At 34.6% G+C, this 24,233-nt stretch overlaps 1 protein-coding gene across 2 annotated transcripts in view; it reads left to right on the forward strand.

Moving 5' to 3' along the window:
* Window positions 1–314: 314 nt before the first annotated feature.
* The window catches only part of cv-d (crossveinless d), a 73,624-nt gene continuing 49,705 nt past the window's right edge, over window positions 315–24,233 (forward strand). Inside the window, exons 1-7 of one of the 2 annotated variants that reach the window (XM_069824623.1) lie at window positions 315–412; window positions 6,092–6,276; window positions 9,413–9,664; window positions 16,275–16,436; window positions 19,094–19,242; window positions 22,171–22,321; window positions 23,949–24,136. In XM_069824623.1, the coding sequence (XP_069680724.1) occupies window positions 391–412; window positions 6,092–6,276; window positions 9,413–9,664; window positions 16,275–16,436; window positions 19,094–19,242; window positions 22,171–22,321; window positions 23,949–24,136 (1,109 nt within the window). In that variant the 5' untranslated portion in view covers window positions 315–390. Of the gene's footprint in view, window positions 478–6,091; window positions 6,277–9,412; window positions 9,665–16,274; window positions 16,437–19,093; window positions 19,243–22,170; window positions 22,322–23,948; window positions 24,137–24,233 lie in introns of both variants that reach the window. The other variant, XM_069824622.1, reaches the window with a different exon arrangement.

Genomic DNA, 24,233 nt, shown 5'->3' on the forward strand with positions numbered 1-24,233 from the left:
ATTATTGTTATTGTTACTATTATTTCTAACATCAACATTATTATTTGATCTCTGTAAAATTTATGTAGACTACTGGACTGTACTCGAGCACGAGCATATGCTCATTTCGGGTATATATTCATATGTATCATTTCAAATGTAAATTGTGAATAAATTTGAATTTGAAAATTTGAATTTGAATATAGTGTTTCTCTTGTGAGGCAGGCAGTCGCTGAAACAGGCCTCATGCAGCTGCCCACCTGAATCACAAGCTCTGGACAAGACTGGTGATGATTAAGAGCCTGTTTAAGTGTCCTTGACCATCCTCAGCTGGGCTATCATTGCCCTCTGACCTGAAGAGTGACTCTTAACCAAGTGAATGGACCACCGCTCTGCAGACTGCCAGACATCATGAAGCAGACGGCGAGAGCAAGTGAGTCGGGGCACTGAAGTAATTCCGAATGGAGTGGCACAGAGGGGGGGATATTTACCAAAGATGTGAGAAATGTTTGATAAATTTATAAGCTTCTTTATTTTATTTCACGCAGAATATAAAGTTTATATTGCTTTCACGTGTTAAATACTAGGTTACGGTACATTGTTGACTATTTTCAGCCTGTGTAATGTGGAGTCAGTTTCTTGCGTAGTTATTTTTTTTTATCAATTTTTAGAGTATATTGCACATTCATCCCGAAAATGGATATTTTAATTCGAGTGTAGGGAATTTAAATAATTTAAATACCAATCAATTGGGTTAAAATACTAGAATAATTTCAAACAACTATGGTAATTAATCTATAGTCTATAGTACGAGTATATTCTTATTATTTTGTGCGAGATCGTGCGTATTTGCTTGTTTTCCGCACAGAACCAATACGCGGTAAGTGTGAAATACCACATTCAGTATTCCCAACGTAACACACATAACAATTTCCCTCTTCTTACCGCTTAAGCGCGACATTCATTTTACCGCTTTAGGCTTTTAACATATTATTTTTAGAGACGTTTAACATAGCAATAATTATAAATTGGAAACTTACCACTGCAATTTCACCTAAATTGCAATGTTAATTATTGTTTTTAAATATTTGCAAAAATTAAGTAACGTCCACTACTCCACGAAACTTATTGCATTCCTGATACAAGTAACATTAAGGAAGCCGTGAAAAAATCAACAAGATTCCAAATGCCGATGTTATTACTGCAATATGTTATATAAATAATATTGTTAAAATATTAAACTGAAAAATAAATCATTACATAACCTTACCGTTTGTTTTAAGTTCGCTTTTATAGACTGGGGGGGAAAAAAAAAGACAGACGTATATCACGGCCTGCTGGAGTATAGTAAACACAGAAAACATTTTATAGCAACAATGTTGAAGAAAGATATTTTGGTTTTCCGAAGTTGCCGTCATTAAACAGAAACCAACATGGAGATTTCATTGCAACTAATTAGAAATTCGTCTTTCAGGTATGTTTTCATGTTCTCGGAAATTAAAAAAGCTCAACTACGTTTCGCTTTTTCAATCTTTTCCTCGACCATGAAAACGTCAACATACCGCTCTTGTAACGTATATTACTATTACGTCAATCCTAATTTAACTGTTAACTATTTATAAAATGGCGTATTTATTAATAACATTATTATACATTGTTGTACTTGTTCATACTTTATTTACAAATATAGAATCTTCTATGTAATTTCGTTACATAGTCAAATGTACATGGAAAAGTACACAATGAATTTATATGCAGGAACTGTATACAATTTTACATAAATTAATCAACACCAGGGCCATATCTATTACGTTGTTCACAATATTTTTTTAGTTCTTTTTTTTTTAATAAACACTTTTCATAATTTACATTTACATTGTTGCACTTATCTCAATTTAATTATAATTCTTTACATATTGCATATTGATTGAATTGAATTATATTACTCACAAATTATTACTTTTTCGTGTAGGCTTTATCTTAAATTAAATAAACATGTACTAGTCGCTAAAATTTAACTCAAGGATATTGCTGTAGAATCTTTAGCGTATTGTAAATATTTATAATTTAAATATGTATGTCACTATTGTATTGATTAAAGCTGGTTGAGTGGAAGAGAAGGAAGGTCTTATGACCGTAACTCGCCAGCGAAAATAAAGCATTCTATTCTACCATAAATGCATGCTAACTTTTTTTTTTAAATTTTAATACTAACTTTTGATCTTATATTTTCCGGTAATAAAACATTATCTATGTCCGAACTTTGTTTTTCTGAGTTGTCTTACGTTCACCATATTAACTGATCTACTTTCATATTGATGAACATAAGATTTATTTTTAAATTTGTAACTAAAATGTATTACCTAATCTATTCAATGTTTTAAACATACGTATTCACGCAATTATAATATGCATCTTTTTTGATAAAATGTCGTCTTGAAAACTAAGATGAGTATTATAGTCGATGGCATATCTATAGTGCTCGGGAAAAGTGACACAAGTCAGTTTCTACAAACATTTTTTGATAATTTATTGACAACTTACGGAATGTCTGTTCGCTTGGAAAAAAATACATAGGTATTCCTCCCATTACAATAATTCATACAGAAAAAAATCAAATCGACATAAACCAGTGTAAGTTGTCAATAAATTATCAAAAAAGGTTTGTGAAAACTGACTTATGTCACTTTTCCCGAGTACTGCAGATATTATATTTGCACTCGAATATTCTGACTCGAACAGATTTAAATGAATGCTCTATTTATGCTACAATATAATGGAAAGGAGTTCGTGTTTTCTCATCTTTGCGCACTTTTTATTCGTAATATCATGTCCATTTTTAACATCAGTCGTCCACACCTGTGGAGTAACGGTTAGCGCGTCTGGCCGCGAAACCAGGTCGGGGCAAGTTACCTGGTTGAGGTTTTTTTCCGAGGGTTTCCCTCAACCCAATATGAGCAAATGCTGGGTAACTTTCGGTGTTGGACTCCGGACTCCTTTCATCGGCATTATCACCTTCATCTCCTTCAGACATTAAATAAAACGCCGTAAAATAACCCACTAAAATAAAAAAAAAAAATTAATAACAGTCATTATTACGAATACTATCTTTGGCTACGGTAATGACTTAATGATATTTTATTTTTATTCTGGGATTTTGTGTACCGGTAAACAACTGTCAACAATCTCGCGTCTTTAAATAAACCAAACGAATTTATCAATAATTAATTATGAAGGAGATGCATGATGTTAGTCGTTGTCAATCAATGTTCTGATATCAACCCAGACTGTTAATCGGAAGTTCTAGTTATAATTAATTTTTCAAATGAGGATGAATTTGATGTATTACTAAAGGTAAGGATACTTTCATAACCTGTCTTAATAATATAATTTTAATCTTGAGTGGTTTTTAGCACAAGTGCGGGTTGAACTAGTTCTCATTCGAAGCTGTGCCATAACATGTGAGGATGGGTTATGGATTGGCAAGTTGTTTCGACGGTACAAACAAAGTGAAATCATGGCATTCCTGACTTTCTTGTCTCAGTAGACTGAAATCGACAAACGTCAATTGCAGCACTTAAAAGGGAACCAAAATCGTAACCAATCACTGTTTTATATGAACTGAACATTATTGTAATGACTACTACTACTACTATACATGTATAATATGAATAATGACAATTCTAATAAGATTAATTTAAATGATACTGATTTTGATAGAGTTTCCTGTTTTAAGTATCTGGGTTCCATGGTGAAAGACAATAATGATGTTATGACTGATATAAAAGAGAAGATTGCAGCTGGGAATCGAGGTCTTTGGGCATTGAATAAAACTATGAAGTCTAGGTGTATCTCAAGAAAAGCTAAAATAAGAATATATAAAACTATTATTAAACCAATAGTAGTATATGGAAGTGAAACCTGGACTCTATCTGAAAGGGCAATTAAGATCTTAAATGCCTGGGAACGGAAAGTATTACGGAAAATCTTTGGGCCTACTTATGAGCAAGGGTTTTGGCGAATTAAAACAAATGCTGAGTTATATGAATTATATAAAGATAACAACATTGTTGTTGACATAAAACTCAGAAGGTTAGAGTGGCTGGGACACGTAGCCAGGATGGAGAACAATCGCACACCCAAAGCTCTACTAGATGCATTGCCAGTAGGAAGAAGGAAAGTCGGACGACCTAAATTGAGATGGCTGGATGACGTTCAGGCTGACCTAACAAAAGTTGGAATTAGAAGATGGAGAACACGAGCATTAGACAGGAGTGATTGGTCGGATGTTCTGAGGGAGGCTAAGGCTAAACTATAAGGGCCGTAATGCCAATGATGATGATGATGACTACTACTACTGCTACTGCTACTGCTACTGCTACTGCTGCTGCTGCAGCTGCCCCTTTACAGAAGAGCACGGACTGGGGCTACTATTTAATTGATAATTCTTCCTCTCTCAGCAGATTAAATAAATAAATAAATAAATAAATAAATAAATAAATAAATAAATAAATAAATAAATAAATAAATAAATAAATAAATAAATAAATAAATAAATAAATAAATAAATAAATAAATAAATAAATAAATCAGTCAATCAATAATCCATCGATTTATCCATCATTGATTCATTCATGTATGGGCTGATAAATTGATTCATTGATTCATTAGTTGATTCATTCATAGATTCATTGACTGATTCAGTACACACCTCTGGAGTAACGGCTAGCATGTCCGGCCGCGAAACCAGGTGGCCCGGGTTCGATTCCCGGCCGGGGCAAGTTACCTGGTTGAGGTTTTTTCCGGGGTTTTCCCTCAGCCCAATATGAGAAAATGCTGGGTAACTTTCGGTGCTGGACCCCGGACTCATTTCACCGACATTATCACCTTCATCTCATTCAGACGCTAAATAACCTAAGCTGTTGATAAAGCGTCATAAAATAACCTAGTAAAATAAAAAAAAAATTGACTGATTCATTCATCCAGTCTAGGTATTACAGTTGGGTACCTTCAAGGGCAAGCATTTGAGCTTCAGAGTAGTTTTCTTTTTGTTAATAACACTCTGTCTTCTTAAAAAATGATTTATTAATGAAATAATAATGCAGCTCTTTAGTGTAATTAAAAGATATTATACGAGTATATTGACAACTACTGATTTAGGGGTATGCATTTTGAGTTTAAAATGTAAATATTACACTAGAATGTAGACCTTTGTACTTATTTACTTTTCTCTTCAGTAAGTAATTGTAATTTATTTTATTCTTGCATATCTTTAAGCACTAGATTTCATATTCTGCATTACTCTTATTTCCTTCCTTGTTAGCAATGTCCATTTGTTCATTTATGTATTAGTTATGAAGATAATTGTATTAAAGCGTCCAATCAATAATTGTAAACCTACATCAAGCAAACACATTTTTTAATAAGACAAAGTAAATTTCTTTCAATTGTTAAGGCTCATTCACAATGAAAATTAAACATAACGTAAGCGTTAACTTAAGAATATAAACGTTATGGTAAAATCAAGAAGTCATACCATCATTCACGATGGGAACATAAACATAACAGCAAACATACTTGGTAACCATGGAAACATAACAACGACGCCATTTTCTCATATTCTGTCGTATACTTCAGCGCTCCACGATTGTGTTCTGTTTGCAAATCACGTAAGCATAAGCATGAAAGTTTGGAGTTTGCAAACCTTCATGTTAACGTCTTACGGTAATGTTTATATCATTGCTTATGTGAATCATTGTGAATGATCCCATTTGGTAGCCTGGGCGCAAACTTCTGTGTTTATGTTACGGTTATGTTTAATTTTCATTGTGAATGGGCCTTTACTCCGGTTGTGTATTCAGAAAATGTCAATATCATGTATGATGAAGTGCGCCTGGTGTTCTATCTACCTGCAAAAAAACATAAGGAGTTAACCGGTTCATAATCGAATATTCGGTCGGTTGCCCAACCTTGACGGATGTTCTCTAACCGGTCGAATCTAAACCGGTTGTAAGCGCTGTTTTGCAGCTCTCTGGTGTGTGTGTGTGTGTGTGTGTGAGTGACTGACCATACAAACGAATGGAAAAGGCAACAAATGCAGCGTGTGTTGCAGGCTTTCTGTTGGCACTGGTGGTTGGCACGCTGGCTGACAATCTGTGGCAGCCAAACAGAGAGCTCGTGTACAAGTACGAGGCCCAGCTGGAGGCGGGGACGTTCTACCCGGCACCGAGAGTGTCGCAGTGGAGCATGACGGGTACTTTAGTGGTGCATGGTGCCGAAAACCAGGCAACTCTGCAGGTGGGTACAGCAAAATATAGGTCTATATTCTGAAATATGATGAAGGATTGACAGAACAGAAAAATTCTCTCCGGCACCGGAACTCGAACCCGGGTTTTCAGCTCTACGTGCTGACGCTTTTTCCACTAAGCCACACCGTATTCCAGTTCCGATGCCGGATCGAATCCCCTCAGTTTAAGTTCTACCTCTCAGTTTTCTCTTTGATGGTCTACCCTCATGTACTGTGTCACAGAATATGTGACAGTGGCACAATGTCCAACGCACTATGTACAGAGGTGCATTCATTATGAGTGACTAAGTGGCCGGGATCCGACGGCCTCTTTTCCCTCTCCATTGCGTACATCGTTGACTATAAAATATTGAACTAATCAGACTTAAGATGATGATGATGATGATGATGATGATGATTATTATTATTATTATTATTATTATTATTATTATTATTATTATTATTATTATTATCATTATTCAGTCATTCCAGTTGTCATGGATGTTACATTTTTACTATTTTCTAACGCTATACTTTGCAAATGAAATTACTTTTGCCAACTTTTATTATTAGCACGGTATCGATTTAGAAAAACAGTATCACTTTAGAGAAAAAAAGTTGTTTGAATAAAATGTATTATTATTCATCTTGATTACACAACTTTTAACACTGTATCACTTCGGAATATGTATTATATTACCTTCTTGTGTTAAATTCTATCGTACGTGGTTTACATGTTTCGATCTATTATGGGTCATCCTCAGAACTGGTCGTTGTTGGTCTTGGCGCCTCTTGTTTTGTTTCCTGTGGGGGTGTGTTCGTGTGGTGTAATGTGCAACAACTTCTACATAGGACAGACAGGCAGATCATTTCAAATACGTTACAAAGAACACATCACAACCATAACGAAATTACAAAACACCTCCGCATATGCAGAACACATCACAAAAGCTAACCACACCTACAGAGACATCAACGCAGACATGGAAATACTGCACATCCAACCAAAAAGCCAGCAACTAAACACACTATAACAATATGAAATATACAGACACACAAAAACACACCCCAATGAAATTCTCAATACACAACTCAATTTCAGAACACACACACACACTCTTTGACTCCACATTACACCACAGGAACACACCCTCACAGGAAGCAAAACAAGAGGCGCCAAGACCAACAACGACCAGTTCTGAGGATGACCCATAATAGATCGAAACATGTAAACCACGTACGATAGAATTTAACACAAGAAAGTAATATAATACATATTCCGAAGTATTATTATAAAGAAAAGGTTTCGTCATGGATGTTACAAGATTTGTGAACTTACTCTACATCTTATCAACAAAAAATGTAAAACACAGGTCTCTGCCTCAAACAAAAAGAGATTCATTCTCATAGTATCCATGTGAAAGTTATGCAAATCTCATGACATTAGTTCCATAATCGGTAAATATTTTGTAGCTGTTTCTTCCATGTCACGGATGTACACACTTTTGTCTCGGATGTTACAAATAAGTTAATGTCCTTCATTTTTCCAGTTTCAAAACAACTGTGACATTTCTAAATCAAAATATTCACTTGAACTGTAAGATTGTTAATTGTTATTAACTCAATCTACTTAAAATAAATCACAGAAAGAATACAGTACAGAGTAAAAAGTTTCTTGATCCTGGAGCTCTAGAATTAACAGTGTAGGCTCTCAAAATATTTGTTCAACAATAGTTCCTTGAAAAACACATTAACAACTGAGCTCTCTATCAGTAAGTGCTGCAAACTTAGGGAAACAAAAAGTAGGCCTACCTATAACCTAGCCAAGACTATTTACATTCAATGCTCATAAAACTTGTAAAAATATTTTCCTTTTGAAAATAAAACATTAGAATATTTAAATTTAGAGACTTATATATGTCTGACACTAATAATAAACAAATATTTCTGAAAAAGACTTTTTCATTGGAATTTCCAGTTTGCCTGGAATGGCTATTCAGTGGCGGCTCATGATAAAATATTATATGTGTTCACAATTTTGTGTTCCAAAATCGAAGAGAATTTGAAATCGTACTTTTAGCCTAATATAAAATGCCATGATTCCAATGTTTCACTATCGAAAAAACCGCATATAAATTCAAAAGAACATACAATAATAATAATAATAATAATAATAATAATAATAATAATAATAATAATAATAATAATAATAATAATAATAATAATAATGGAACCCAGTCTTTTTATTTCCAATTTTTCCTTGTAAGCCAGTTTACTCAGTTCTTTACTGTTCCAAATTACTTGAACAGAGTTCATTGTTTACGTTTGTTAAAAATTAATACATACCACAGTGCCGTTATTTACAAAAGCGTGTGTTCAGTAATATATTTTGATTCACAACACACTGATACATTATAGCCTATACCAGTACTGTAATCCCATTCGCATAGATTGATTACTATAAATACATGCCAGTAAATATTATTCTTAAATATTATACACTACCATACAGATACTTAAATTCATTCCACCACCACATTCAGCCAACACGTGTTTGAAAGCCAAACTGTGCTATTATGCTGACACTGAAGTATAGTAATTGACAAACTACACTCTCGTAGCAGCACTGTACACACATCCACATAAAGTAAACATTCCGACAGTGAGATGCTGACACCTATAGGCTACAATACAGACTATTAAATTTCCTTGTCCTGATATAGCACGTGAACGATAGCATCGATGCACCTGACATCTGTAGGATAGATTCACTGTTCACTTAACGCTTTGTGCTCTTAACGAGTCATAAGCGGCCAGCGAAAGACAATTTTCTCCTGTGCGTGCGTGAAATTCCTGTGACCTTCTTGAAAAGAGCACGGCTTGTACGTGAACGGATGTTGCCAAGTTTACATAAGAAGTTTATGCAAGATGCGGGAAATTTAAAATACTCGATTGATATTATACATCCCCACTACGCCAATACGGTATTAAATAATAAAACTAGTCGTGCATTAATGGAAACAAGGTGTTCACGTGCTCTTGTGCTCTTATTGACGCACCGCCACTCACTGTATTGTATTGTTGCTGTTGTACTTATCTTCTTCAGTGATTCTGAACCAGTACTTAACTTTCCTGCTTCCCTTTCAGTTCCGCAACTTGACAGTGTCTACTTACAATGGACCGAAGATGCACTACAATCCATCACTATACACGCCCGTGCCAGACCACGCCAGCCAACTGCTGCAGCCCTTCATTATACAGTACAACGCAGGGCACGTGGAGGACCTCTCAGTGAAGGCAGGGGAGGAGGAATGGGCCATCAACATGAAGCGAGGGTTGGCCAGCCTGCTGCAGCTCGACCTGTCTCAGCTACAGTCAAAGGCAGCTGTCAGTCACGAGGTGAGGAGAAACTTACCAAAACCTTTTATGCTAAATGTTTGTACCCACGATATTTCTCTGTAATGTCATGCGTGATCTATAGCATCATGTCTCGGACTAGCGATACAGAATGATTGCTTGTTCGAGTCTTATTGGAGGATGAAGTTTTCTCATTAAATTTCGGTGTCCACCCATAATCGTGATGAATTTGGGGAGCTAAATGAGTATCGAAATCGGGTTTCATAAGCTACCTGGGGAGATTATTAATTTAAGGGGAGGCAGAGGTGAAATTTTCGAACAAAACTGAAGAAAAAATGAAAATTTTGTTTTTTACATTTTTATTATCTTTATTTTCATATTCCGATGTTAGTTTTTGATTTTGTACCCTTTAAAAGTATGAAATTAAAACCAAGATAACTGTATGACTATATTATTCCCATACCGGTATTAAACTAATACTTATTATTATTTATATACCTTCTCTGAACATATAAATAAAAATAAATATTGAAAATTTATTACATGGAGCATTTTATATCAAACGATATAAAGTTTTATAAAATTATTAATATTTACAGAACTATTGTACTTAGAAAGTTGAAACTTGGTATGTCCATTACTAATAACATACTCAGTATCCATGATCAATTTCAAACAAATCGGATAAATTTTGTGGATTTTGAAATATTCACCTCTGCCTCCCTTAAGAATTCAATAAAACCGAATCTCGTGATTCTATGTTTTTTACTTGTTTATTTAACGACGCTGTATCGATTTCTGCGTTAATTTTTAGTGTCGATGATAGGGAGCTGATATTTGGCGAGATGAGGTCGAGGATTCTCCATAGATTACCTGACATCAGCCTTACGGTTGGAGAAAACCTCGGAAAAAACCAACCAGGTAAACGGCCCAAGCGGGAATCGAACCCACGCCCGAAAGCAACTCCGGTTCAGCAGTCAAATGCGCAACCACTTTAGCAACATCGGTAGCTGATTTTATAGTCAATGTTTCATTTGCACCAACGAACTTTCATTATGTTAATTGTTCCAGAAACTGAATATTTTGCGAAGTTTTATGTTCATAATTTTCATCTATCATTCTGCCTGTGACCTGAATTCTGTACGCATGGATAATGTCCACAATTCCTTTACATTCCTCCAAACCAAGAATAATAAATATTTAATTTAACTTCTCAAGATGTAACACTTCCATATTTATTTAATGAACTCCAAGCGGCGTGACTTACAATACTAAGGCCCAATTGTATAAAACTCCCTGACTAAAGATCAACTTTGATCGAAGATCGAAAAGTGAACCGAGTTCAGACACTTCTATTGTATAAAACTTTTCTGCGATCATATTACCTTGGTTCAAATGCAATCTAAGTTCACGTGAAAAGGATTTGGCAACATCGCATAAACAGGTGAAATACGTGATGCGCGGACCGTGTTATACAGGTTTGTTCAGTGTTGCCAATCTTGCGACTTTAACTCTTTTTCAACAACAATTTCTTTTAACTTTTATATTGCTTAAATAGGGATTTAGTGACCTTTTTAGCACCCCATAGTGACGAAATTTAATCTTTCTTTGTTGATAATGAGAAATCTAGCGACTTTACAACTACGTTTTGGCGAATTTCCGTATTACATTCTGTTGGAGACACTGGTTTGTTTGTGCAATGTAAATAATGGCGGACAATAAGAAGAAGGTTGACTGTTCTCCAAGTTGTTATCATGTTATGGTGTTTGATGCTGCTAAACATAATAAAGCTTTATAAAACGACAATTTTCGTTTAGTAATACAGTTAATTGAACATTTATGAATGTACCTATCATATCCATTAATAATTAATGGTTGTTATAAACATAATATAATTATAGGTTATGTTATTTGATACTGCTGGACACGATAAAGCCTTATAAAATATAAGAATGTTTGTGTATTAAAGCAAGAAATTGAAAGAAATATATATATATATATATATATATATATATATATAAATGTACCTAACATATTTATTAATATTAATAATAATGGATATTTTATTTGCACAATCTGTCACTCGTATATTTCAAACAGAAAATAAATAACTGAACTTGGATCATATAACTTAATCGGAGAAATTTCTTCAGTCAAAGTTGACTTTAGTTTGAGACAAATTAATCTCAGATTAGACTTTATACAACACAAAATTCCAAGTTCAGCTGAAACAAGGATCTAAGATTAAATGGTTTATACAATCGGGTCTAAGAAATGCTTGGGCACCTGACTGGATGTTCGACATTGTGCGAATGTTAGTCGTATAGGAGCAATGTACAGTCTTGGAAAAATACTTTTGTCGTACAGATACTTTATGTCCCAGAAAGGAGGCAGTGCGCATGATCAGAGGATGAGCGACCTGGTTCACAAGAGAACATCTAGTTGAGGTAATAAAATTATTTTGTTTCAGTGTATGTCTGATCATTAGGGACCGGATTTTTATGTAGGGTAAACATTGGTAATTTCGTGGCAGTGGTTATTTCGTGATACTTTTTCTTTGCTCTTTCGTGAACTAACCAATGGTATTACGAGATTCAAATTTCCGCCAAGGGATTGCATATTTTGTCCGGTTTCCAGTAACATACAGCTACGCTTTGTGTGACTATTGTAGCTGCATCAGTGAGCTTTTATGTTTGGAGAGAGCAAGTTAGCGTCGACTTCTCAGGCGTATAAATTTTGTGGATGTTTGTAATTACATTACAGGCTTATTACTAAAGGTAAGCATATGATATTTGGTACAAAGATTTATCGTATCTTCATGAAATTTTAGGAAATGTTTTTGGAATTTTAGATACATCTGTAGTCGCCTTATAGGCTTAGCTTTACTGATAGAAACCTTAGCTGTTTGAGGCGAAATTTTGTTGAGCATTAAGCGTTACATTTTATACTATTTTAAAAATTGTATTATAATACGAATTTTAGAAATCTTAAGATAAGATGCCATAACAAAAAAGAAAAGGGAGACGCAATGGGTTCAGTGTAGCTTCTGTTTGATTTGTTATCATGCTAAGTGTCAATGATAAGTGCTAGATGACTTACTTGCAAGAATTGTGACAGAAGATGAAACCTGGCTCCACCATTTTGGACCGGAGACAGAGGCAGACAATGGAGTGGCATCATGCAAATTCACCAAAGAAATAGAAGTTCAAAAGTACACCTTCGGCAGGAAAAGTTATGGCTACTGTGTTTTTCGATTCAGAAGGACTCTTGCTTGTGGACATCATGCCACACGGAACCACCATTAATTCTGACGCGTATGTGGCAACTCTTAAGAAACTTCAAGCTCGACTGAGTCGTGTTCGACGACATCGGGAGAAGCAGGATGTTCTGCTATTGCACGACAACGCACAGCCATATGTCAGTCACAAGACCACAGACCAGATCAGAAAATTCGGATAGACAACACTAAAACATCCGCCTTACAGTCCTGAACTGGCACCGTGCGCTTACCATCTCTTTGGTAAACTGAAGGATCCCTTCGCGGAACGAGGTTAGAAGATGACTCCCTTGTGCACGCTGCTAAAGAGTGGCTCAGACGTGTTGGTCCAGACTTTTACCGTGCTGGTCTACAGGCCCTCGTTCCTAGGATACGTAAGGCAGTTGAAAGGGACAGGGATTATGTGGAAAAGTGACATTTTGTTCTAAAGGATGCATCTACATTCTGTGAAAATAGCAAAGCTGTAGGATAAAAATATAATTTTTAAACAAATGTATTGCATTACTTTTGGAGTTACCCTAGTAATATATGCTATAGTAAAGTCCGTAATAAAAGTTTTCACCCGTTCAGGGCAAAGAGGATCCCTTTTCAATTTCAATTTTTACTTTGATTTCATTCTTATTATGTGATGATTAGTATTTCTATGTTTTCTTGCTATGGATATTAGGCGGAAATACTATGTTTGAAGTCTTGTAACAATAAATGAGAATTTCATTTGACTTTAATGAATTTTTCCACAATTCTTCTACCTCTCACGAAATTACCAAGGTTATCACGAAATAACCAACCTTTTAGCTTAAGTTGTAAAAGTGGTTTTTGGCACTTGTTCAAGAACGTGTCCAATCTTTTATGTCTCCAGATTTGTACAGCAAATTATCGTCTTTTAGATGAAAAAATCGGAATAAGGATATATTTACACATTTGCATTTTAAATTAATTTTCATGAAATTATCACGAAATTACCAATGTTTACCCTAATTACATATTATATTCCTTTCAACCTAACCATATATAAATAACAAATCTTCGCGAATCTTGTAATTACCATTAATATATTAAAATTTGATACTACATATTTTTACATATTTACCCCACATTACATATTATGGCTTGGTATTACATAAATCTACATATTTATGGGTTTTATTCATTTTTACTTCTCTAAAAGGAAAAAAAAAAAAAAAAAATTCTGCTGGGTAAGTTTACAATTTCAAATACACAGATTTAAAAAGCCTTTTTACCTGTCCAAGAAAGGAAATATTTCGGGACGAAACATAACGTCCTTAGTTCCAGGAAGTAATAGAGGCACTAACCCCATACCGTCCACTGTAAATATGAGTGAACAAAAGGCAACCTTTCTCATAAAACTACCTTGTATTGTAAAAATCACTCAGAAAGTAGCGTTGCCTTCATGCGATGGAGTGGGACGAGGACGACATGATTTGTCTCGAACTATAATTATTGTTCTGCACACGTCTTAACAAGCCGTTCCCATGCAGTTTGCAACCTTACCCACCCTCTTCCTAATTCTTCCAGGGAAAACCCGTGTAAAGTCTGACATTAGCTGCAATAAAGTAACCGACTTTTTAAAAGAAGCTGTAAAGAAAGAAACTGGAAAGTTGTTGAAAAATTAAAATAAATAGCTTTTCATGTTATTGCTTGACCTCTTTACTTTAAATTTAGTAGACCTATACGGAAATGGGATCTTCCGAGAATTAGAAAGTATGGTTCTCGGCTGGAATAATCCTATCCTTCTGAATGAGACAGGAATGTCACCTTTCAAACAACAGATTGTAAATGTCTATAGTTTGAGGTTTTAGTAGATATATTGTTTCTTACAGGGAGCAGCTAAAATGCATGTGTCCCACATCTCCTCTTATTTTCTCCTAATCCAGTAAAGCGAAACAGTGCTTGCAGTACTGTTGTGTCATTCACTTCACTCAGTTCTCTAGTTTTAGTACTTGCGGTATAACATACAAGTGAGTTTATCTACTGCTTTTAACTAACTAAAATGGTCCCTGTATCTTCAAACCTAACGACAAAAACAAAATAATGGATTGCGATGGACGAAGCTTTCACTACAGATGGAAAAATAGTAATGTATCAATTGTGCGGTAAAAAAGTCGGGTGCTCTATGAAATCACAACTGGAGAGTCTTATCTATCCTATACCTATACCTATACCGTGATACACGTTCGCAGCATAACCATGTTCTATCAATTCCACTCCATCAAACATCTCTCTACTCTGCTTCCTTCACAATACACACAGTTCGTTCCTGGAATTCCTTGTCACAGGAAATCAGGAGCAGTCGGAGTCTAAAATCTTTTAAGTACACTCTACTTAGAAATGTCTTTAATGAACAGAACTAGACTCTTGCGGAAGTTTCTAAATAGTCTTAAATGACCAAGTTGTTATTTTTTTCTCCTCTCTCTTCTTCTTTTTTTTCTCTTTTCTTTTTTTTTATTATCTTCATATATTACTTAATCATTTGTGTTTGTGTGCCATTTAGTAGGACTTTGCTAATCAACATTTTATGTCTTGTTACCCATATGTATTCTCCAATTAGTATATTAACTGAATAATATATCTCAAGTAAATTAATCGTCCAATTTGTCTCGGGCATTTTAGATCTTATAAATTGTGTGTTTGTGTGTGTGTGTGTGTATTCCCCTTATGTTATGTAACTGATTTTGATTATGTGTAATTTTCTACTTTATTTTATATATTATGTAACTGATCTTGTCTATTGTAATTTCCTACTATATGTTATGTAATTCCTAAGTTATTTTCTTTTGTGTTGTTTTGTAATCAAATTTTGTATCTCATGTATTTGTATTATTGAAACCTGGTTGAGTGGAAGAGAAGGCCTCATGGCCTTAACTCTGCCAGGCAAAATAAACCTACTACTACTACTACTACTACTACTACCTGGCAGATACTGATACTAAATATTTTCATGATTTTACATATTTTGGTACATATTCAGCTCAGTTTTCTTACATAAATACGTACATATTTCACACCTGGATATTACATACAAATCTGGTCCCTACTGATCATGCGGACTGTCTCGTTTCTGGAACTTACAGCTAGACAGTTACCTCCAAAAACTATGCACACATAGCTAACTACAGAACTAAATAAAGTATTTTTTTTGTGCTACATCGCTTTGCAAAAACCGTATCTAATTATATAAAGTATCTGTTCGACAAAATTTTATTCTAATCCTGCAAAACGAAGGTTACTAGAATTTCGACAAAAATAAAATTTAATGGTGTTAAATACTTTATCTAGTTTACACTCTGAGTAAAGAAATAGGGAAGCTTCCTTTATGGCATCCTCATAAGTTTTCTCTGCTGGTGTCTTTCATAGAGTGGACTGCATGGACGTTGCAAGGTCGAGTACTCCACGTACAACCACAGCAGCGGAAGAATACAAACTAGGAAGTACCTGGATCTGTCTGCGTGCGCAGGGTACCCAGTGCACACTTCAAGCAACACCCAGAGGGTGCCCTGCCCCACGAACAGCCAACAGGTGAAGCTCTCACAACCATACTTCCCTTTTCTGTTTTTTCATCGTATGAATTCAAATTCAAATTCTTGTTGCACAATGTAATGGATTAAACATCCTTAATAAATTAATAGGAATCTTAAATTTCAGTTTTAGCTTTTGAATGTAATCTAAAATTCATAATTGTGTTTTCAATTGCAGGCAGGATAATATTCCTTTATTTTTAAATTTTAATGTCAACTAATAAATATATTTTTATTCTTCCAAAGATATCAGACGAGAGTTCATAAACATGTGTTAGTACAAAGCCACTGAGAATTGAAATGGATCGATAATCGAATTCTCGATCGATAGCTCAGCGAGAACGCAAGTTTAATATATTTTATCATTGCTTCAATCTTATCCCGAACGGTGAACACAGTAAAGGACTTACAGGAAATCTCTTTTCTCATATTATATTAAGTAGAGCCTCTATTTCCCTAACATAGTTTCGTATCAATGTACGAAGCCTTTTAAATACAACATTTTTCATTTTTCCCTTTGTGGTACAGTCACAGACATAAAAAATGCAATATTATAAAGAAAATGATGTATCTGCTCTCAAGAGTATCACAGAATCATAAATCTTGTTTTAAATGAAAGCTAAAAGATTACTAATCAATTTTGTTTGATGGTTTTTAGAGATTTTAATTTTTATATTTTTATTTTTGATTTTTATGAACAGAAAGAAAAAATGCATGTCTATTTTTAACTTATTCTTTAATTTGCAATTTGACAATTTCCTCTTACATTATTATTCATGCAAAATGTGAGAATACGCCCTGAAAATGTTATTCAGTTATCTGTGTTATTGTCTGAGATATTATGTTGAAACATGTAAAATAAACGAACTCCGGATATTCAACAGAGAAGTTTCAGCACAGAGTAAAGGAATTGGAGCGCAGCGGCTGTTTAAAAATGGCGTAAAAGCAATTATTTTCTTCCTGACGACCTTGAAATTTCCCTCAAATGAAGTCAATACTATGATGTATTTTTACGCTAAAAAAGTGTTAATTTTGACACTGTAGGTCCTTCCTCTTAAAGCTAGACCATAAAGATTAGAATTTAAGAAACAAAATATATCAGATAGTATGCAAGACTTGCAAGCCAAGAGACTTCCTCAGGCAGACACAGTCCTGTTAAACTCTGTCTCTCGAAATCTGAGATAAACAAAAAATATTCCAACAATCTGATAAAAATCAGAGAACGTGATAAATTTAAGCTTATTTAAAATTTGCTTTGAAAACACCTTGATTCTGCAAACCCATTTCAAATCAATCGAGGACTCCTGGGATCCGCGAACCACAGGTTATGAACTGCCGCTCTACGCAGCTTGATGCTTAGTAACCCCCAACATAAAATTATTGAAAAAATGAAATAATTATTTTAATATCAACGTGTATATAGGTTTGTTCCAGGACGGTTCAGAATCAATTCTGAACTGCCTGCTCATACGCAGTAGCTCAGTGTGTGTTCCAACAAGACTAGAACTGATTCCGAACCGATACTGAACTTCCAGTTCCCTGTTGCAACGTGCTTTGGAACTCGTTCAAAACGAGTGAAATTGGCTTTCGATTAAGAGCATGCGCAGATGGTTTAATCTGAGGTGAAGGTTAAAATTAAAAAATCTTTGTTGGTAATTTTTGGTTTTTTTTCCGGGGTTTTCCCTCAACCAATTGAAGAAGAATTTCTGGATAATTTTCGGCGTTGGACCTCGGACTCATTTCGTCATCATTAATTTACATATCATCATCATCATCATCATCATCATCATCATCATCATCATCATCCATACGGTCGGGTTAAGTTCACGGTGCGGCGTGCTGTACTTGTACAAGAGAGCGGCCGTTCGATTATCAAGTCATTCACAGAATAGGAGTGGTAAGCACAATAAGCTTCAGGCTGCAGTGTAAGCCTTCGGGTTTCTCCTCCGTACAAGAAAAATAAATATATAGTCGATCATGAGTGATTTGGAAGGTAATAGTGATAGCCTATATTTTATGACGAATTAAGTTCGGAAGATGAATATAATTTTCATACGTGAAGAAACTCAGAAGGCCGTGAAAGAACAGTTCAAAAAACATTCCAACAATGTAAAATACTGAATTATTCTGAGAACGTACTCAACTGGCGCATGCGTCAAAAGAAGTTCGGTGTTAAAAGCGTTCTGAATTGCTTGTTGGTACGAGTGGCTTCAGCAGCGAATGCTACATCTATTTTCTTGCACTGGGTACGATGTTCATTAAAAGCTAAATTGCTTTGTTTTATGATTATGCTAAGATGATTCTTATCAAGTGGTGATCTACGATTATTTGAAATCACACAACCTTCCACGCAATTATAGGGATTCTACGAATCCTCTTCCATCTTTTTCATACATATGCATATTGAGGAGGGAAAGAAAAAAGGTGCTTATGGCCCCCAATGTAATCAAATGTTCGATATTAATGAAAAAGAACGCAGGAAGCATTTTATCTTTTGTCTGTTCTCTCAAAGAGTTGTCCTCTACACAGAATACTTGGAAAACAGATCGATTTTAGATCTTTAAATGTTTCCGTTCTAAATAAACTGATAACTGTGATTGTTATGATCCCTTGTGATGATCCCTCAATATGACATGCACTTGTGAATCTGTTTTCCAGAGCCCTGTTAGCTCAGACAGCGTGCGATTCTACACTTTAGAGCCGTCAGGACCTGACAAACAACTTGTAGTGCACCACATTTTAGCAGATGGCGGCATCTACCTGCATCCATTCAAGGGGCAGTTAGACTCACACTTTCTTATTTCGCGGTAAGTGACTGTCAACTGTCGATGACGAAGTATCAGACTCGAATTTACTGCAGTTCAGTTTTAATGCAGTTGCCATGCCAACTTGAAACATGGACAATGATTAGGAAGAATAAATGAATATGAGAAAAAGGTACTGAAGGAAAACTGTAGTCAAGAATGTTTTACTTTTTTATTATAATTTTATTTTGAAGATGTATAAAGAGTTGTAATGATTTCAGACAATTTTCCCAGGGGAGGAGACGGATGAAGAGGTAGAAGAGAAACGAATGAAGTGATTAAGCCATAAGCCTAAAGTGAGCCTTAAAACACTAGCGCTTAAAAAAGTGAATAACCACTTTAGGCACTGCTATTCATTTTACACACTACCAAAGAAAATGTAATATTCAATGTACTGACTTCATTCAGTAAAAACGTAATGCATTACCTGGACGTTTCATGACGTAAATATTACACGTAACACAAATAAGTAACAAATTTAACATTCATATCTACATTTTAACCCTTATTATTCTGAAGTTACACGTAGTACTCATTGCAACAAGAAGTAACATTCAACTTTTCCTAACAGCTTTGTTGATTATAGCCAGTTTAGACGGCCATGAAATTGTGATCATCAATAAAACAGGCTGTCATTCCATGGATACTTATTTCTTAATGGTTCTGAGTTTAGACGGTCATGATATCGTGATCTTATAATCTCTCTAACTTGAAATATTTATTTAATGCAAATTTGTGCTATCGAAGAAAAAGCATTGTATGATACACATTCGTCAAATTATATTTTTGGCCGTCGTGTGTTTGTGCAACTCGTCCCAGAAGGAAATCTTTACGAACTTGTCTCATAAATAGCTTGTTTTTATATTTAAGAGATTGGTTAATTTCCATTAAATTAAATAAACAATAGTGTCAATTTATAATACAATTAAAACTCCGTACTAACAACATGGATTATTAAAATTATTAAGATTTTTTCGACAATTGGCATGTATTGGGTGAAGTGAAAAAAATATTTACGTGATAAATTCGTGACGCCTGATAACACTGCAACCCGCAAATCGTGCGCGTGGAAGAAGTTGCCGGCCTTGCTAGGCAAAATTGCATTTTTTGATGGTGCTCGTTGAAATGGATACCGATAAACGAGTTTGTCAGTGAAGTGATCGCTATAGCAAGACGTACTGCACTGTTGAACCTTCCTTTCTGTCTTTATCTGCTGTAAATATCTTCATTTCGAATGCTGTAAATCTTTACTTATTCTGTTGACCTACAATTTCATTATTTTGTCATTTTTATACTTTGCCATACAAAACATAAAAAGGAAAACTTTTGATGCTGCAAAGAACTTATTTCGAAAATTTCACTTTCTAGTATCCCTGATTTCGATAGTGTAGTGTAATGGTATTGGTTTTCTAGCATGTCGTCCGTATTTACAGCGACTTATGCCATCTAATGTTCGTCTTTTTTTTTATATAATCATGATCTGCGATTCTCTTCACAAGGAAATGATACATATGAGATGCAGTCATTTTTACTTAAAAAAATCAGCTAGAACCATGTAGAATTGAACGGTTCAGAACCATAGTGGGCCAAGCGCCATTTACTAAAACCGTAGCAAACAAGGGTTAAAATGAATTTATTACCATAATTCAATGGAAACATATAGCAAGTAATGTAAAGTTTACACATTAAAACTAAATGATATGCCAATCTTCATTAAACTATGGTATTCACTTAACTTTAACTCTTGCTTTCTCTGTTTTTAATAAATGGCACTTAGCCCACTATGGCTCTGAATCCTTCAATTATGGCAAAACTGATATTAAATTTTGTGTGGCCTACAAATTATTTACCTACGGTACTGAATTACGCCACCAAGTGGAACACTTTCAGACGAAAATTTAGGGTTTAAAGATATATAATTATATATTTTATATATAACAGTATTTTATATAATTAACATGTTTTAGATACTGCGAAATTATAATAAAACTGATATTTCAATTTTATGTACAAATTAGTTATCTACAGAATTATGCCATTAACGGAAAACTTTTCAGACGAAACTTTAGAATTTAAAAATATCTATGACAATATATATTCATAAATAACAAGTCCTGTGAGATTATGGCAAGGTTGATATTTCATTTTTGTGTGCAAGACTATGCCATCAACTGAAAAAATTCTTCAAGTGAAAATTAAGTGTGTAAGGATATCTGTAACAATATATTTTCATAATTAGCGTGTCCTTAGACATTGTGAAATTATAACAGAACTGGTATTTAATTTTTTTGTACAAATTAATTACCCATATAATTATGTCATCAATTAAAAAATTGAATAATTTAAAGGGAAGAATTGTTCCGGGGTCGGGTATCAAACCCGGCACCTTTGGCTGAGCGCGTTAATGCTCTACCGACTGAGCTACCCAGGAACTCTACCAGTCACACAGAGCTTTGTGTGCACTCAATGCTGGGTCTCTGTCGTTCTGTCAACCCACTTGAGGTATGTGGATATAGGGGGAATAATTGACCCGGGATCTGATACAGTTCCTGGGTAGCTCAGTCGGTAGAGCGTTGGCGCTCTCAGCAAAGGTCTCTGGTTCGATACCCGATCCCGGAACAATTTTTCCTTTGAAATTATTCAAGTCAGCTTCACAGGGAGCTATACCTGAAAGCCAGATTTTTAAAATTGAAAACTTCTTCAGATGAAAATTTAGGGCATAAATATATCTATAACAATGTATTTTCATACTAATTAACATGTCTTCAAACATTATGCCATCAATTAAAAATTCCTAAAGGTGAAACTTTAGGGCTTAAATGTGTCTATAGCAATATCTTCCCTTAATTATCGTGGCCTTAGCCATTGCGTTGAAATATTAAAACTGCCTTCGCCACCACAATTCCTGGTAGCATTTCTTTATGGCTTCAGAGTGCAGCTGACTCTGCAGGAGCAAGGAGACATCAAAGCACAGATCGCTGTTAAGGGCGGCGGGGTGCGAGCGGGGTTGTTGTACCGACTGCCTGACGAAGATGTGACGCAGGGACGCAGCCCTCCCAGCCAAGGGGACCTGCTCGATGCGGTACGTTCAGTTCTCCAGATGCAGATCATTATTTTTTCTTCTTTCCTTTTCTTCTCTCTTTATTTCTATTTTTCTTCCTTCCTTCCTTCCTTCCTTTCTTTCTTTCTTTCTTTCTTTCTTTCTTTCTTTCTTTCTTTCTTTCTTTTCTTCTTTCTTTCTTTCCTTTCTTCTTTCCTTTCTTTCTTTCTTTCTTTCTATTTTTTCTTTCCTTCTTTTCTTTCTTTCTTTATTTTTATTTTTCTTTCCTTCTTCTTTTCTTGTCTTCCTTATTTCTTTCTATTTTCCTTTCTTTCTTTCTTTCTTTCTTTATATTTTTCCTTTCCTTCTTTTCTTTCTTTCTATATTTTTCTTTCCTTCTCCTTTTGTTGTCTTCTTTATTTCTTTCTGTTTTCCTTTCTTTCCTCCTTTCTTTCTTTCTTTCTTTCTTTCTTTCTTTCTTTCTTTCTTTCTTTCTATTTTTCCTTTCCTTCTTTTCTTTCTTTCTATATTTTTCTTTCCTTCTCCTTTTGTTTTCTTTATTTCTTTCTGTTTTCCTTCCTTTCTTTCTTTCTTTCTTTCTTTCTTTCTATTTTCCTTTCTTTCTGTCTTTCTATTTTTCTTTCCTTTTCTTTCTTTCTTTATTTTTCTTTCCTTCTTCTTTTCTTGTCTTCCTTATTTCTTTCTATTTTCCTTTCTTTCCTTCTTTCTTTCTATTTTTCCTTTCCTTCTTTTCTTTCTTTCTATATTTTTCTTTCCTCCTCCTTTAGTTGTCTTCTTTATTTCTTTCTCTTTTCCTTTCTTTCCTCCTTTCTTTCTTTCTTTCTTTCTTTCTTTCTTTCTATTTTTCCTTTCCTTCTTTTCTTTCTTTCTATATTTTTCTTTTCTTCTCCTTTTGTTGTCTTCTATATTTCTTTCTGTTTTTCTTTCTTTCTTTCTTTCTTTCTTTCTTTCTTTCTATTTTTTCTTTCCTTCTTTTCTTTCTTTCTTTTTATTTTTCTTTCCTTCTTCTTTTGTTGTCTTCTTTATTTATTTCTATTTTCCTTTCTTTGTTTCTATTTTTTCTTTCCTTCTTTTCTTTATTTATTTTTATTTTTCTTTCTTTCTCCTTTTGTTGTCTTCTTTATTTCTTTCTATTTTCCTTTCTTTCCTTCTTTCTTTCTATTTCTTCTTTCCTTCTTTTCTTTCTTTATTTTTATTTTCTTTCTTCCCTTCTTTTCTTTTCTTCTTTCTATTTTCTTTCTTTATTTTTTTCCTTCCTTCTTTCTTTCTATTTTTATTTCTTTCCTTCTTTCTTTCTTTCTTTCTTTCTTTCTATTTTTCCTTCTTTCTATTTTCTTTCTTTCCTTCTTTCTTCTTTCCTTTTCTTTTTTTCTTTATTTCTATTTTCCTTTATTTTCTTATTTTTTCTTTTCTTCTTTCTTTTTACTTTTCCTTCGTTTTTCCTTTCTTTCTCTCTTTTTTTCTTTCTATCTTTTCTTCTTTTTTCCTTTTCCTCTTTTTCTTTATTAATTCGTCATTTCTTTTTTCCTTTCCGCTTTTTCCTTATTTCTTTCTTTCTCAAGTCATTAATTTATTTTTGCATCCTTTGTTTCTTCTTTGTTCCTATCTTTTTATACGCTCAGCCACTTCTACGTGATTCTTGCTCCAGGTGAACGAGATACTGGGAGAGCTAGGAGACAACCTGGAGCGCCACGATCTGGAGACGAACCTGGACAAGCTGCACGAGGAGCGCGTGGCCCACGTGCTGTTCTTCCTGTCCCTGCTGAACAGGACCAGCCTGCGCCAGCTCTACTCCGACCTGGCGGTGGGCACCAGCTATCGCCACGAGACTCTCAGGTAAGTCCACAAACGCTTCTTGATCAGCTGCAGGCAGTCCTGCACCTTCGTATTCGAAGAAGGCACCAATAGATCTGATTATCTAGGGTTGATTTTT

The sequence above is a fragment of the Periplaneta americana genome, chromosome 4 (assembly GCF_040183065.1).
Source record: "Periplaneta americana isolate PAMFEO1 chromosome 4, P.americana_PAMFEO1_priV1, whole genome shotgun sequence".
Lineage (NCBI taxonomy): Eukaryota > Metazoa > Arthropoda > Insecta > Blattodea > Blattidae > Periplaneta > Periplaneta americana.